The 12287-nt window shown below is 52.0% G+C and overlaps 1 protein-coding gene across 4 annotated transcripts in view; it reads left to right on the forward strand.

Moving 5' to 3' along the window:
* The window catches only part of OSBPL2 (oxysterol binding protein like 2), a 57805-nt gene that overhangs the window by 18611 nt on the left and 26907 nt on the right, over nt 1-12287 (forward strand). For 2 of the 4 annotated variants that reach the window (XM_023183170.2, XM_023183172.2), the window contains exons 3-4: nt 3921-4065; nt 7606-7681. In XM_023183170.2, coding sequence (XP_023038938.1) covers nt 3921-4065; nt 7606-7681 — 221 coding nt within the window. The remainder of the gene's footprint in view (nt 1-3920; nt 4066-7605; nt 7682-12287) is intronic. The other 2 variants (XM_023183171.2, XM_023183173.2) reach the window with 1 other exon arrangement.

Here is a 12287-nt window from a genome sequence, read left to right on the forward strand (position 1 = left end):
TGATGGCCCTGTCTTGCCTGGCACTGCTTGACACTCCCATCAGACGGCAAACCCCTGGCTCCCCAGCCACACTCACAGCCGCAGAGCGCAGTTACTGTTCTCTTTCGCACGATGGTTTAGAGTGGCGGCCTGCAGCCTGTGGTCTGAATGAAATCCTGTGGCTTGATTGAAAAGAATGTGTTTTGGCGTCCAGTCACTCTCATGGGCATGTGACGGGCCGGCTAGAGGGAAGGGCGGGCAGGGCTGGCAGCTTGGCCTCCCAGAGCTGCCCCTTCTCCTGGCACAGGGAAGAGCCTGAAACCCTTTGAGCTCGTGTCTGTCAGGTTCTCACGTTCATTCTCCACTCTTCTGTGCCTCAGAGTCGGCATCTGGAATTCCGCTTGTTTTTTCTGGAAAGGACCATTGCTGGTGGGCAGGTGCATGAGGAGATTCTCTTGGATGTTCCCTTGTCCTTAGGTGTCAGGATCAGAAAGGAGTAGCTTTGGAAATGTGGCCACAGGCCGGGAATTAGTGACCATCTTTAGAAGCACTTCTGCAAGGCCGGGCGCGGTGGCTCACACCTGTAATCCCAGCACTTTGGGAGGCCGAGGCGGGCGGATCACAAGGTCAGGAGATCGAGATCATCCTGGCTAACATGATGAAACCCCGTCTCTACTAAAAATACAAAAATTGAGCCAGGAGAATGGCGTGAACCCGGGAGGCGGAGTTTGCAGTGAGCCGACATCGTGCCACTGCACTCCAGCCTGGGCGATAGAGCGAGACTCCGCGTCACAAAAAAAAAAAAAAAAAAAGAAGCACTTCTGCAGTTACTGCCGCGCCAGGATCTGTCAGGGTCTCTGTGGCCACGCCCCAAGGACACGTCGATGGCTCCGTTGGCACCTCCAGTCTGTGGCCCTGCTGGAGTGGGTGTGTCAGGAGGGTCTCTGTGGCCATGCCCCGAGGACACGTTGATGGCTGTGGTGGCACCTCCGGTCTGGGGCCCTGCTGGAGCGGGCTGAGTGTTCCGAGGCTGTGCTGCTCCCATACCTGCGCTGGCAGCTCAAGATGGTTGACTTACTCTTATCCAAAACCCCAGGAGAAGGGGATGCTGCGCTCCTTACCGGCTTCAAAGTCTCAATTTCTAAGTCATTTTCCATGATTTCGTAGCCGGATTGTCTGCAGCGTGTTTTCCTCAGATGCCCTCTGAGAGGAGGGTCTGTGGAGCCTGCACCTCATCCGTGGTCGTTCTGTGTTCTCTGCTGAACCCCACACAGTGGAGGGGTTGTCAGGCACTCACATCCTCAGGTTGCCCTGGAGTGGGACGTCACGTCTGTCACTGAGAGCGGAGCTTTGAGGTCCCTCCTCTCCTGGGAGTCTCATAGGATGTCCTTTTTGTCTGGGGTCTTGGTGTGACTGATACTTTCCCAAACACCTCTGGACTGTTTTTTTTTTTTTTGAGCCAGAGTCTCGCTCTGTCGCCTAGGCTGGAGTACAGTGGCATGATCTCAGCTCACTTCAACCTCCTCCTCACGAGTTCAAGCAGTTCTCCTGCCTCAGCCTCCCGAGTAGCTGGGATTGCAGGTGCCCACCACCACGCCCAGCTAATTTTTGTATTTTTAGTAGAGATGGAGTTTCTTTTTTTTTTTGAGGCGGAGTCTCGCTCTGTCGCCCGGACTGGAGTGCAGTGGCCGGATCTCAGCTCACTGCAAGCTCTGCCTCCCGGTTTTATGCCATTCTCCTGCCTCAGCCTCCGGAGTAGCTGGGACTACAGGCGCCCGCCACCTCGCCCGGCTAGTTTTTGTATTTTTAGTAGAGACGGGGTTTCACCGTGTTAGCCAGGATGGTCTCGATCTCCTGACCTCGTGATCCGCCCGTCTCGGCCTCCCAAAGTGCTGGGATTACAGGCTTGAGCCACCGCGCCCGGCCTAGAGATGGAGTTTCACCACGTTGACCAGGCTGGTCTTGAACTCCTGACCTCAGGTGATCCGCCCACCTCGGCCTCCCAAAGTGCTAGGATTACAGGCATTAGCCACTGTTCCCGGTCACCTCTGAGCTTTTTGAGTCAGTTTGCCGTGACTTCCCAGAGGCCCCAGCAGTGTGTGATGTGGTGCTCGGATGAACTCCACTGTTCTAGGAGCCACAGGGTGTACGGGGCTGTGGGGCGCTGCTCCTGCACGGCAGGGCCTCTCCATGTGTCCCCAAGCGTGAGATGGAGGGGACAGATATCTAGGTGACAAGAATTTCTCCCCTCAATTCTTGGGCTTCAAAATAAATAATGGAAGGAAAAAAACACTTCATCTCTTAATGCAATGAAATACGTGTGTTAGAGGCAGACTCTTGACTCCTTCACCGCCTATAATATCCATCTGACTTTGTAACTCTGATTTCAAAAGTATGTAAACTAAGCAGTTATTAAATGAATGGTCTCATTAGGCATTTAATTTGTCTTAAGGATCAGTGCCATTCAAAGGAAAGGTTTGGAGGACATGAACAGTGTGTATGGGATTAAGGGCTATGAACGCAGAGGGGCTAAAAAAAGCAGGGCTTCTGAGGGAGCCGAGGATAGGAGATCTCAGCTTCCTCCTTTGCTCGTCTGTATTTTCTGTTTTTCTACAATAAATGCATGCGGTGTCTTAGAATGTTATTAGGCCATCCGTGTAGTGTTGGCTGAGTCAGAGGCTGCAGTGGCTGCCAGGGATGTGCTGCTTTCTTCTTCTGGACAGGGGCAGGTCCCGCCCCCCGGAATTCCCTTAAGTAGAGAATGTTTTCAAGATAACTTCAGAGTGAGGAGTTAGAGATGTTGCTTTTGGGACAGAGCGCACAACATGAGAGGTGGCAGGCTATTTCAGAAACCGTGGGCCATTTCAGGATTCCTTTTTAACCCATTCTCTCAAAATCACGATGTCATCCACCCCAGCGCTGCCTTTATGGATGAACTCTGCCTTGTGGAGGGATAGGACACAGCAGCTTTGCTTTGTTCTCGTGGAGCCTGTAGCAGGCTTGTCTGCATGTGGGGTCTGACCGCAGTTGTCTGCCTGACCCTCCTGGGCCTGTGCCCCTTACGTGGAGCCCTCAGCCCCTGGAAGCATTGGGTGGTCGCCGGCTCCTGCAGGCCCAGAGCCCCCACGGAATTGACTCATCGCGGGGCCCCAGCCCCCACTCCACCCGGCTCTGGTGCAGAACTTGGCCCTTCCAGCGACTCAGACTGACAGGAGTTGAAGGGAGACGTATGTTCCTGTTCCCTAGTCACCCGTTCTGTCCTGGGGAGGGGCCCACCCTGCCAGGGCAGCGGCCGGCCATTCTTCTCCAGGACTTTTGCTCCAGGAGCGCGTGCATGGCTGGATCTCACTCAGATTCTAAAGAGCTCCTTCTCCAGAGTCCCCCTTCATCCAGAGTCTACTCCGAGCCCAGCCACATGTGTGGCGCTTCCATGACTGTTCCCTAGCTGGGTACGGGTTAGTGGTGCCTTTGCATGCCACGATGGTCTCCCTTGAAACATTGTCAGCAGGCGTGTTTCAGACCAAGGTGCAGAGCTTGGTCACAAGCCCTGAGCCACAACGGGCACGTTGCAGCCTTGGGGTGGGTTTGAATCCGATAGAAGTGGCCCACCCAGAGCATGCAAGTCACAGATAAAAATGATGAAGGGTTCCTGTGGGAGATGAAACTCGTGGCCTGGAACTGGACCTCAAGTCACAAGTGCGGGAGGAGGCTGGGCGCTGGAGCTCGCTGGGAGTGGCCTTTAGGAGGGAAGCTCCCTGGTGTGCTCCTGTTCTCTCTGCACCCTGTCTACTTCTGGGGAACCAGAGTTAATTCTTCCAAATGTGTCCATTCAAACAACTTAGAGCTTTAGTCATCTGCTTGAATAGTCAGAATTCTTGGAGGTAGGCTTTTAAAAAATCTTCCAGGTCCAGCAAAAATTACCATTTTCTTATCTCGCACAGGCTTTGATTCTGATAACTCTTCTGGGGAATTTTCAGAGGCACATCAGAAAGTCACGGGAATGATTGACTTGGACACCGGCAAAAATAATAGGATTGGGAAAATTGGGGAGAGGCCCTCTCAAGAGAATGGAATTCAGAAACACAGGTATGTTCTCTCACGTCTATTGTTTCTAAAATGCGTCTGTAATCACCCCAAAAATACTCTTCAGGGTACCCTCAGCCCTCACGAGCATTGAGCTGGAGCGGCACCCCCACGGCTGCCTGGCCTTCTGTGTCCGGCCAGCAAGGGTTCTGTGTCCGGCCAGCAAGGTTCTGTGTCCGGCCAGCAAGGGTTCTGTGTCCGGCCAGCAAGGGTTCTGTGTCCGGCCAGCAAGGGTTCTGAGAGACTCCACGCCCCTCTCGGCTCCTGGAATCAGCAGATGGCAATTTTATGAGCAGTGCCTTTCCCCATCTAAGAAATGCCGCAAACAGTGCATGGCGTTTTGATCATCAGACCCCTTGCTGATTTCCTACAGATCCTCCTGTTCTTCCATGGGCAACCAAGTTCATCCTCTGTCTCATCGGAGTTCTATTGCACTGTGTTCAGCTCTGACTCCTACAGGACGAGAAGGGTTTCATTTGCTTGATGTAGCAAGACTCCATTCCCTTTCCTCCTCCACCACGTTCGTTTTCATGTAGGTAGAGTCCGATGACAGTGGCCATCATGAGAAGTCTTCAGTCCTTGGCTGGGCGTGGTGGCTCATGCCTGTAATCCCAGCACTTTGGGAGGCTGAGACAGGTGGATCACTTGAGCCCAGGAGTTGACCAGCCTGGGCAACATGGCAAGACCCCACCACTACAAAAAAATTAAAATAATTAGCTGGGCATGGTGGTGCATGCCTGTGGTCCCAGCTACTTGGGAGGCTGAGTCAGGAGGATCCCTTGAGCCCAGGAGTTTGAGGCTATGGTGAGCTGTGATGGCGCCACTGCACTCTAGTGTGGGCAACAGAGCAAGACCCTGTCTCAAAAAAAAAAAAAAAAAAAAAACAACAGGAGGAAGTCTTCTGTCTTTGTTGATAGAAGCACGAGCCGGGCGCAGTGGCTCATGCCTGTAATCCCAGCCCTTTGGAAGGCCGAGGCGGCCGGATCATGAGGTCAGGAGATAGAGACCATCCTGGCCAACATGGAGAAACCCTGTCTCTACTAAAATACAAAAAATTAGCCGGGCGTAGTCGTGCACATCTGTAGTCCTGACTACTCGGGAGGCTGAGGCAGGGGAATCACTTGAATCCGGGGGGCGGAGGTTGCAGTGAGCTGAGATCTGGCCACTGCACTCCAGCCTGGGTGACAGAGCGAGACTCCATCTCAAAAAAAAAAAAAAAAAAAAGCACGAAGGCAGGACAGGTGTCAGGTGGGGCAGGCAGTGGCCCTGGAGCTGGTGGCATTGCGTTGCGGGCTCCAGCCACAGCTGCTGATGTGTGTCTCAGCTCCAGGGAGCTGTTCCAGTCTGGCCTCAGGCTCTCCTTCAAGCTACAGGCCCACACCCCTGCTTGGTGGGTCCACTCGGGCGCCCACGTGTGCATCTCATCTGTTGTTTGTTCATTCTCTCACCCCACAGATACGGGAGCCCCCACCCCTGCTCCTTTTGCGTCCCTGTTTTCTAGCCCTGACTCTGTGGCCATTTTCAATGCTGTTGGGTCCTTCAGTTCTTCTGTCTCCTCTGCCACATGTCTGTCTACCCAGCCACCCGTTTCCAGAGTGACCTCTGCATCCCTGCCTTTTATTCCAGGTGTTGTGCAGAGGCATTTGTGTATATATGTATTTATTGTTTTTGAGACGGAGTCTCACTCTGTCACCCAGGCTGGAGCAGCTCCAGTGGTGCGACCTCGCCTCACTACAACCTCTGCCTCCCAGATTCAGGTGATTCTCTTGCCTCAACCTCTCAAGTTGCTGGGATTACAGGCATACGCCACCATGCCTGGCTAATTTTTGTATTTTTAGTAGAGATAGCGTTTTGCCATGTTGGCCAGGCTAGTCTCGAGCTCCTCCAGTGATCCACCTGCCTCGGCCTCCCAAAGTATTGTGATTACAGGTGGGAGCCACCATGGCCAGCCCAGAGGCATTTTTCAAAAGACAGATCTGAACCCCCCACTCCATCACCCTCTGCCTAAAACTCAGGCAGGATGGCCACATGGCCGGCCTCACACTCCTGGTCCTGCAGAGCTGTGAATGGTGCCCTGTTCTACTGGAAGAAATGACCCAGCTTGAACGGTGCACCATGTGGTCACTCACCTCTTAGGATGAAGGCCAGCACCCTCACCTGGGCCCTCGGCCTGAGCCCTGTTGCCTGAGCCCTGTTGCCTGAGCTGCAGGCCTGAGCCCTGTTGCCTCCCGCCCGAGCTGCAGGGGCCTCTTTTAGGTCCTCTGGTGCATCAGCTCCCTCTGCTCCCTTGGCCTGGGGTCTCTCTTCCTCCTTCATGTCTGTAGTTGCTATGCATCCCATCTCCATGCAGGGTTATATCCTTGGGGGACGTGACCTGACCCTCTGCAGAGCCACATTCCCCTCCTGGTGGCACCCCCGGATCACAGAGTATTCCCTGAATGAGTGCACGGACGATGGCAGAGCAGAGCTGGGTGCTGGCTTCCGGCAGCCCGGGCCTGGCACTCAGCAGATGTTCATTTTATTTTCCACCCCGCCTCACAGCTGCCGTGTCCTCTCCCTCCTGCCCCCTGATACCAGTAGTGTGCCCTGACCCAGCTGCCCTGATGTGGCATTCGCAGGGCGTAGCTCAGGAGCAGAGCAGGCAAGAGCATGTGCTTTCATCACTCCAGAGGTCAGAGTGTCAGTGTCAAGGTTCTGCTGGGTGCGAGGCAAAACACCCCTCAAAGCAGCTTCCATGAGATGGGAGTTCAACAGGAGAGCCCTGGGGTGTCCATGGAGGGCTGTGAGCAGCAGGGAGCCCTGGGCCCCCACTCTGCAGCACCTTCTTTGCACCCCGCTCTGTGTGTCCCGTGTGGGTTTGGCCTCTCCCCAAATCGAAGCTTCTGTCTCCATTCAGCACTCCCCTCCTAGATGGAGACTGTGTCTCATTCCAGCTCCACGTTCCTGGCGGGGAGTCCAGGGCCCCGGGTCAGTGGTCCCCAGGTCGATCAGTGGTGAGCAGTGGTGGGGGTGAGGGTCTCCTGGTGCAAGCGTGATGGCGTGGGCTCCCCCTTGCAGCTGACTGGAAGATTACCTAGAAAGAAATGCTCCTCAGGAAGGCAAACACGTATCTAAAGGGCTGAAAAGCTTTTAGTTCGGGTCACTCTTGGTGCCCTCGTGGCCTGACCTCTGCCTGTGGTCTGGCTGCTGCCCCAAGGACCCACCGGGAGCCCCCAGAAGGCTGTGAACTGTGCAGGCAGAGGGACTCCCTGCTGCTGCCCTGTCCCCCAGCTCTGGGAGGAAACAACAGCACGGCCACTGCGGCCAAGACTGCAGAGCTGGCCGTCTTTGTTGTCATGACCATTCCTGGGAGGCCCTGGGAACATGGCTGTGGAAGGCTTCTCGCAGCAGCCGTGTCCGTGTGTCCCTAGGCATGACAGAATGCAGAAATGCCAATGTTTAAGTGTCAGAATTAAAGAGAAATGGTCGTTGAGTGCAGCCACCATTGAGTGGTCGGAGTCCTGTGTTGAATTCACCCACACGCGCCCCTTTCGTGCCCCGCAGGACGTCGCTGCCGGCTCCCATGTTCAGCAGAAGCGACTTCAGTGTGTGGACCATTCTAAAGAAGTGTGTCGGCCTGGTGAGTCCGGGGGCCCATGCTCACGCGTGGGGCTGCACCACTGACTCCTGGGAAGGTATTGCAGTGCTAGTGATTTAAGAAAATGAGCTCTTGCCGGGCACATGCCTGTAATCCCAGCACTTTGGGAAGATGGAGAACCCCGTCTCTACCAAAAATTCAAAATTAGCCGGGCATGGTGGCGCATGCTTGTAATCCCATTTACTCGGGGGGCTGAGGCAGGAGAATTGCTTGAACCTGAGAGGCGGAGGTTACAGTAAACTGAGATTGCGCCATTGTACTCCAGGCTGGGTGACAAGAGTGAGATTCCGTCTCAAAAAAAAAAAAAGAAAGAAAAAATGCACTCTCATGTTTATAAACAGCATGAGATGAAGGCAGTAAAACAGGCAAAGAGCAAGCATGTCAGGGGAAGAGGTGTTCTGTAGGTGAAACGGGACATAAGAACCATCCTGCAGGTACCCGTCCCGCCCTGTGTCCTGCGTGAGGTGGGTGGGGCTTCCGTGGCACCCTCCCTGGCCACATGCTGAGCTGCAGGAGGGGCGTCAGCCTTTGTCAGGGGCTCGGGGTTTGGGACAGAAAAACTAGCTGGGTAATGAGGGCCCAGAAGTTACAGACTTTCCCTTTCGTGATCTTTCCTGACTGTGAGAACAAGCTGTGCCTCACAGGGGCGGGGAGTGTCCTGCGCCTCGTGTATCATACTGGTTCCTGGACCAGCGCTCAATGACTGAAAACTCAAATGGCCTGGGGATACACGACGTCACTGTTGCTCAGACCATGTCTTCTAGTGCCGGTGATTTTTTGCCCTTATGTTTTAGTCCTTTTTTTTTCCAGAGGGAACTTCATTTTTTCTCAACTTTTTATTTTGAAATAATTTTAGACTTACGGAAAATCACAAAATAGCACAGAGCATTCCTGTAAACCCACCACGCAGCTCCCCTGATGCTGGCATCTCTCGGAGTAACCATAGGTCAGTGACCGAAGCAAGAAATGCATCTTAGCTCCACATGTCACTTGTATTTCCTCAGTGTCCCCGACGTCCTTTCCTGTCCCAGGACCCTCATGGCATTTGGGCTCCTCCACTCGGTGACAGCTGCTCTGGTCTGTTACTTAGTGGACTTTTCCTTAATTTGAGTTTGTCTGATGTTTTCTTCTTAGAATGAGGTTCTGTGTTTTTGGCACACACAGAAGTGAGGTACCCTTGCCAGGGCCTGGTCTGAGGGACTCTGTGATATCCATGTGTCTTGTTAGGGGGACTGTTAACCTGATCACTTGGTTAACCTCATCAAGTGTCTCCACTGCAGAGTTGCTGCGTTTCTCTTTGTAATCAATGTTTTGGGGGAGACACTTGGATTCCGCTTGCTAATTGTAGCATCCATTGGTGGGTTTTATTGAAATCATTCTAATGGGGATTTTCTATTCTCGTTCTGTCTTCTACCTTTATTAATTAGAATTGTTCTGTAAAGGAGAGCTGTCCCTTCTCCCCTAATTATGTATTTATTCAGTTATTTATTTGTATTAGTATGGACTCACGAGCATGTATTTTCTGTGCGTTGAATTCCAGTATAGTCCTTATTTACGTAATTGCTCAAATTGTTCTACCTTTGGCATTGAGAGTTCTTCCAGGTTGGTTTTCCCCCTTCTGCTGAACCCCTATCCTTTTCTGAACACTTATTTCAGGCACTAAAGGATACTCTAGTTCAGCTTATATTTTCCCTGCCTTAACCCTGGAATCAACCACTTCCCCAGGGAGCGCATTCACTGGGTAATAGTGTTTAGAAACCATGACCCGGTGCTGGGTGAGCTCATTGCTGCTGAGATATCATTGCCTGCAGGCCCTCTCAGCAGATGGCGCTGGAAAATACGAGTGTGCTAATGCTCATGCATACACATCTGTATTTCTGTATATATCTGTATGTTTCTTTTAAAATAAACCATTTGAGATTTTTTTTCTCTTTCAGCAGTGTTTTTTGTACATTTTTGACTATGTGGCTAATTCAGGTCTTGACAAAAATATCTGTCTTGGTATAGATGATGAAAGTCTTTTTGTGAACTTGACAAACCACCTAATTTTGACTCTTTTTTAAATTCTAAGACAGGCTGGGTGTGGTAGTAGCTCATGCCTGTAATCCCAGTGCTTTGGAAAGCTGAGGGAAGAGAATCGCTTGAGGCCAGGAGTTTGAGACCAGAGCCTGGGCAACACAGTGAGACCCCATCTCTACAAAAAAATTTTTTAAATTAGCCAGGTGTGTTGGCACATGTCTCTAGTCCCAGTTACTCGGGAGGCTGAGACAGGAGGATGGCTTGAGTCTGGGAGTTTGAGGCTGCAGTGAACCGTGATTTCACCACTGTACTCCAGCCCACATGACAGAGGGAAACCTTCTCTCTTAAAAAAAAAAATAAAGATTCTAGGACCAAAAGCATCTTTTCAACAACATGAAATGATGTAAATTGCATTCCCTAGGTGAGGGTTGTGGAGGGATTGAGGTGAAAAAACATGAGCATGTGAGCATGTAGGACTGGCAGGCGTAGTGGAAAGGTGCTGGGAGGGGCCTTGCAGGGCGGCTCCACCCCTCCACCTCCACACTTCACTTCGAAACACTCCCCTCTGGAGGTTTTGGTGACACTCCTCTCTTTTTACTACTTCTCAGCTTGTATTGAAAAAACACAAGCACACTTGGCAACATGGACAGTCCCAACACAGACAGAGGTGGACAGTGGCGAGCCCATGTCCCCATAGCTGGATCCGCAGTGATTGGCTGTGGCTCTTTCTGGAGCTGTACTGATTGGCTGTGGCTCATTCTGGATCTGCAGTGATTGGCTGTGGCTCGTTCTGGATCCGCAGTTATTAGCTGTGGCTCATGCTGTTTGGTCCACACCCGTTCCTGCTTCTCTCCTCCCTCATATTTTGAAGCAAATTCCAGACATCTTTTTTTTTTTTTTTTTTTTTTTTTTTTTGAGACGGAGTCTCGCTCTGTCGCCCGGGCTGGAGTGCAGTGGCCGGTTCTCAGCTCACTGCAAGCTCCGCCTCCCGGGTTTACGCCATTCTCCTGCCTCAGCCTCCGAGTAGCTGGGACTACAGGCGCCCGCCACCTCGCCCGGCTAGGTTTTTTTTGTATTTTTTAGTAGAGACGGGGTTTCACGGTGTTAGCCAGGATGGTCTCGATCTCCTGACCTCGTGATCCGCCCGTCTCGGCCTCCCAAAGTGCTGGGATTACAGGCTTGAGCCACCGCGCCCGGCCCAGACATCTTTTTGTTTGTAAATATTTCTTACATATATTTAAAGAATAAGGATTCTTTTTAATGTGACTATGATATTATTATACTTTAGAAAATAATTTTAGAAAGTTTTTTAATATCATCAGATACTCGCTCTGTGTTCAAATGTCCAGTGGTCTCGCGTGTTGCTGTCTAGTGTTTGCAGTCCTGTGTGGACCTTGCTTGTGTCCCTCTGTCAGGAAGCCGTTTTGTTGCTCTTTCTCTGAATTTAAAAGCTGTGGGCAGGTCAGGCGTGCGGCGGCGCATGCCTGTAATCTCTGTCAGAGGCTGAGGCAAGAGGATTGCTCCAGGCCAGGGGTTCAGAACCAGCCCGGGCAACAAAGTGAGATCCCATCTCTACAAAAAATAATTAGCTGGGCGTGGTGGTGCATGCCCAGGCTCCCAGCTACTCGGGTGGCTGATACAGGAGGATCGCTTGAGCCTGAGAGGTTGAGGCTGCAGTGACCAGTGATCACATTGCTGCGCCCCAGCCTGGGTGACAGAGCGAGACCCTGCCTCTAACAAACAAAGCAAGCTGTGGGCACTCAGAGCCTGGGTCCATTAACTCAGGAGGAGATGCTAGTTGGAGCTGTGCCAACATGATCACCCTTTATTGACTACCAGGGATATTTCTGTGGTGAGAGGTTCCCCTTTCTTTGCTGTAAATGCAGTTTAGGAAAGTCAGGACCAGTGAGCGATTCTTCCTCTTTATTCAAGTTTTCACCTAATGTGTTCTTTCACTGGCATCATCCAGTGTGACTCATGTAACCAGCTAGTTTGTCTTTTGTTTACCTCCTAGCATTTAACTTATTGATGTCTTCCAGTCCACAAATTGTTCCATCTTTGGTCAGTGAGAGTCTATTCAAGGTGGCCTGGAATCCTTTACAAAAGGAGCTTCAGGCCTCTCCTGTGCATTTACTGTCTGGGGTGTGGAATCAGCTACTTGTCCAGGGAGAGAAGGAGAATTCAGGACCACAGCCAGGCTCTGAGGAGGCCACTGGGGTGGTCTTATTTCGAGGGCTGTTCCTACAGCTAGGAACTGTGTTTTTGTTTGTTTCGGTGATGCTTCCAATTTGGGCCAGCAGGCTCCACCTAACCTCTGCGGCCTCACGTCTGCATCTTTTTTCTCCCTCACTGACAGTCCCAGTTTTCGGCAGCCCTGGCGAGGATAGATTTAGACCGGCACGTAGTTGTGACTCACTCGCTTTGCCCCACATACCTGCGGGCCAGCTCTGCTGCTGGCATGTCTCTGCTGAGATAGCTCATGTCTGTGGCTCCTGTAGCTGCCAGTCGTCTTTGTCCTCAGGGCATATCTCAAATGCCTGCTTTTTTTTTTTTTTTTTTTTTTTTTTTT

This window comes from Piliocolobus tephrosceles, chromosome 20 (assembly GCF_002776525.5).
Source record: "Piliocolobus tephrosceles isolate RC106 chromosome 20, ASM277652v3, whole genome shotgun sequence".
Taxonomy (NCBI): Eukaryota; Metazoa; Chordata; class Mammalia; order Primates; family Cercopithecidae; genus Piliocolobus; species Piliocolobus tephrosceles.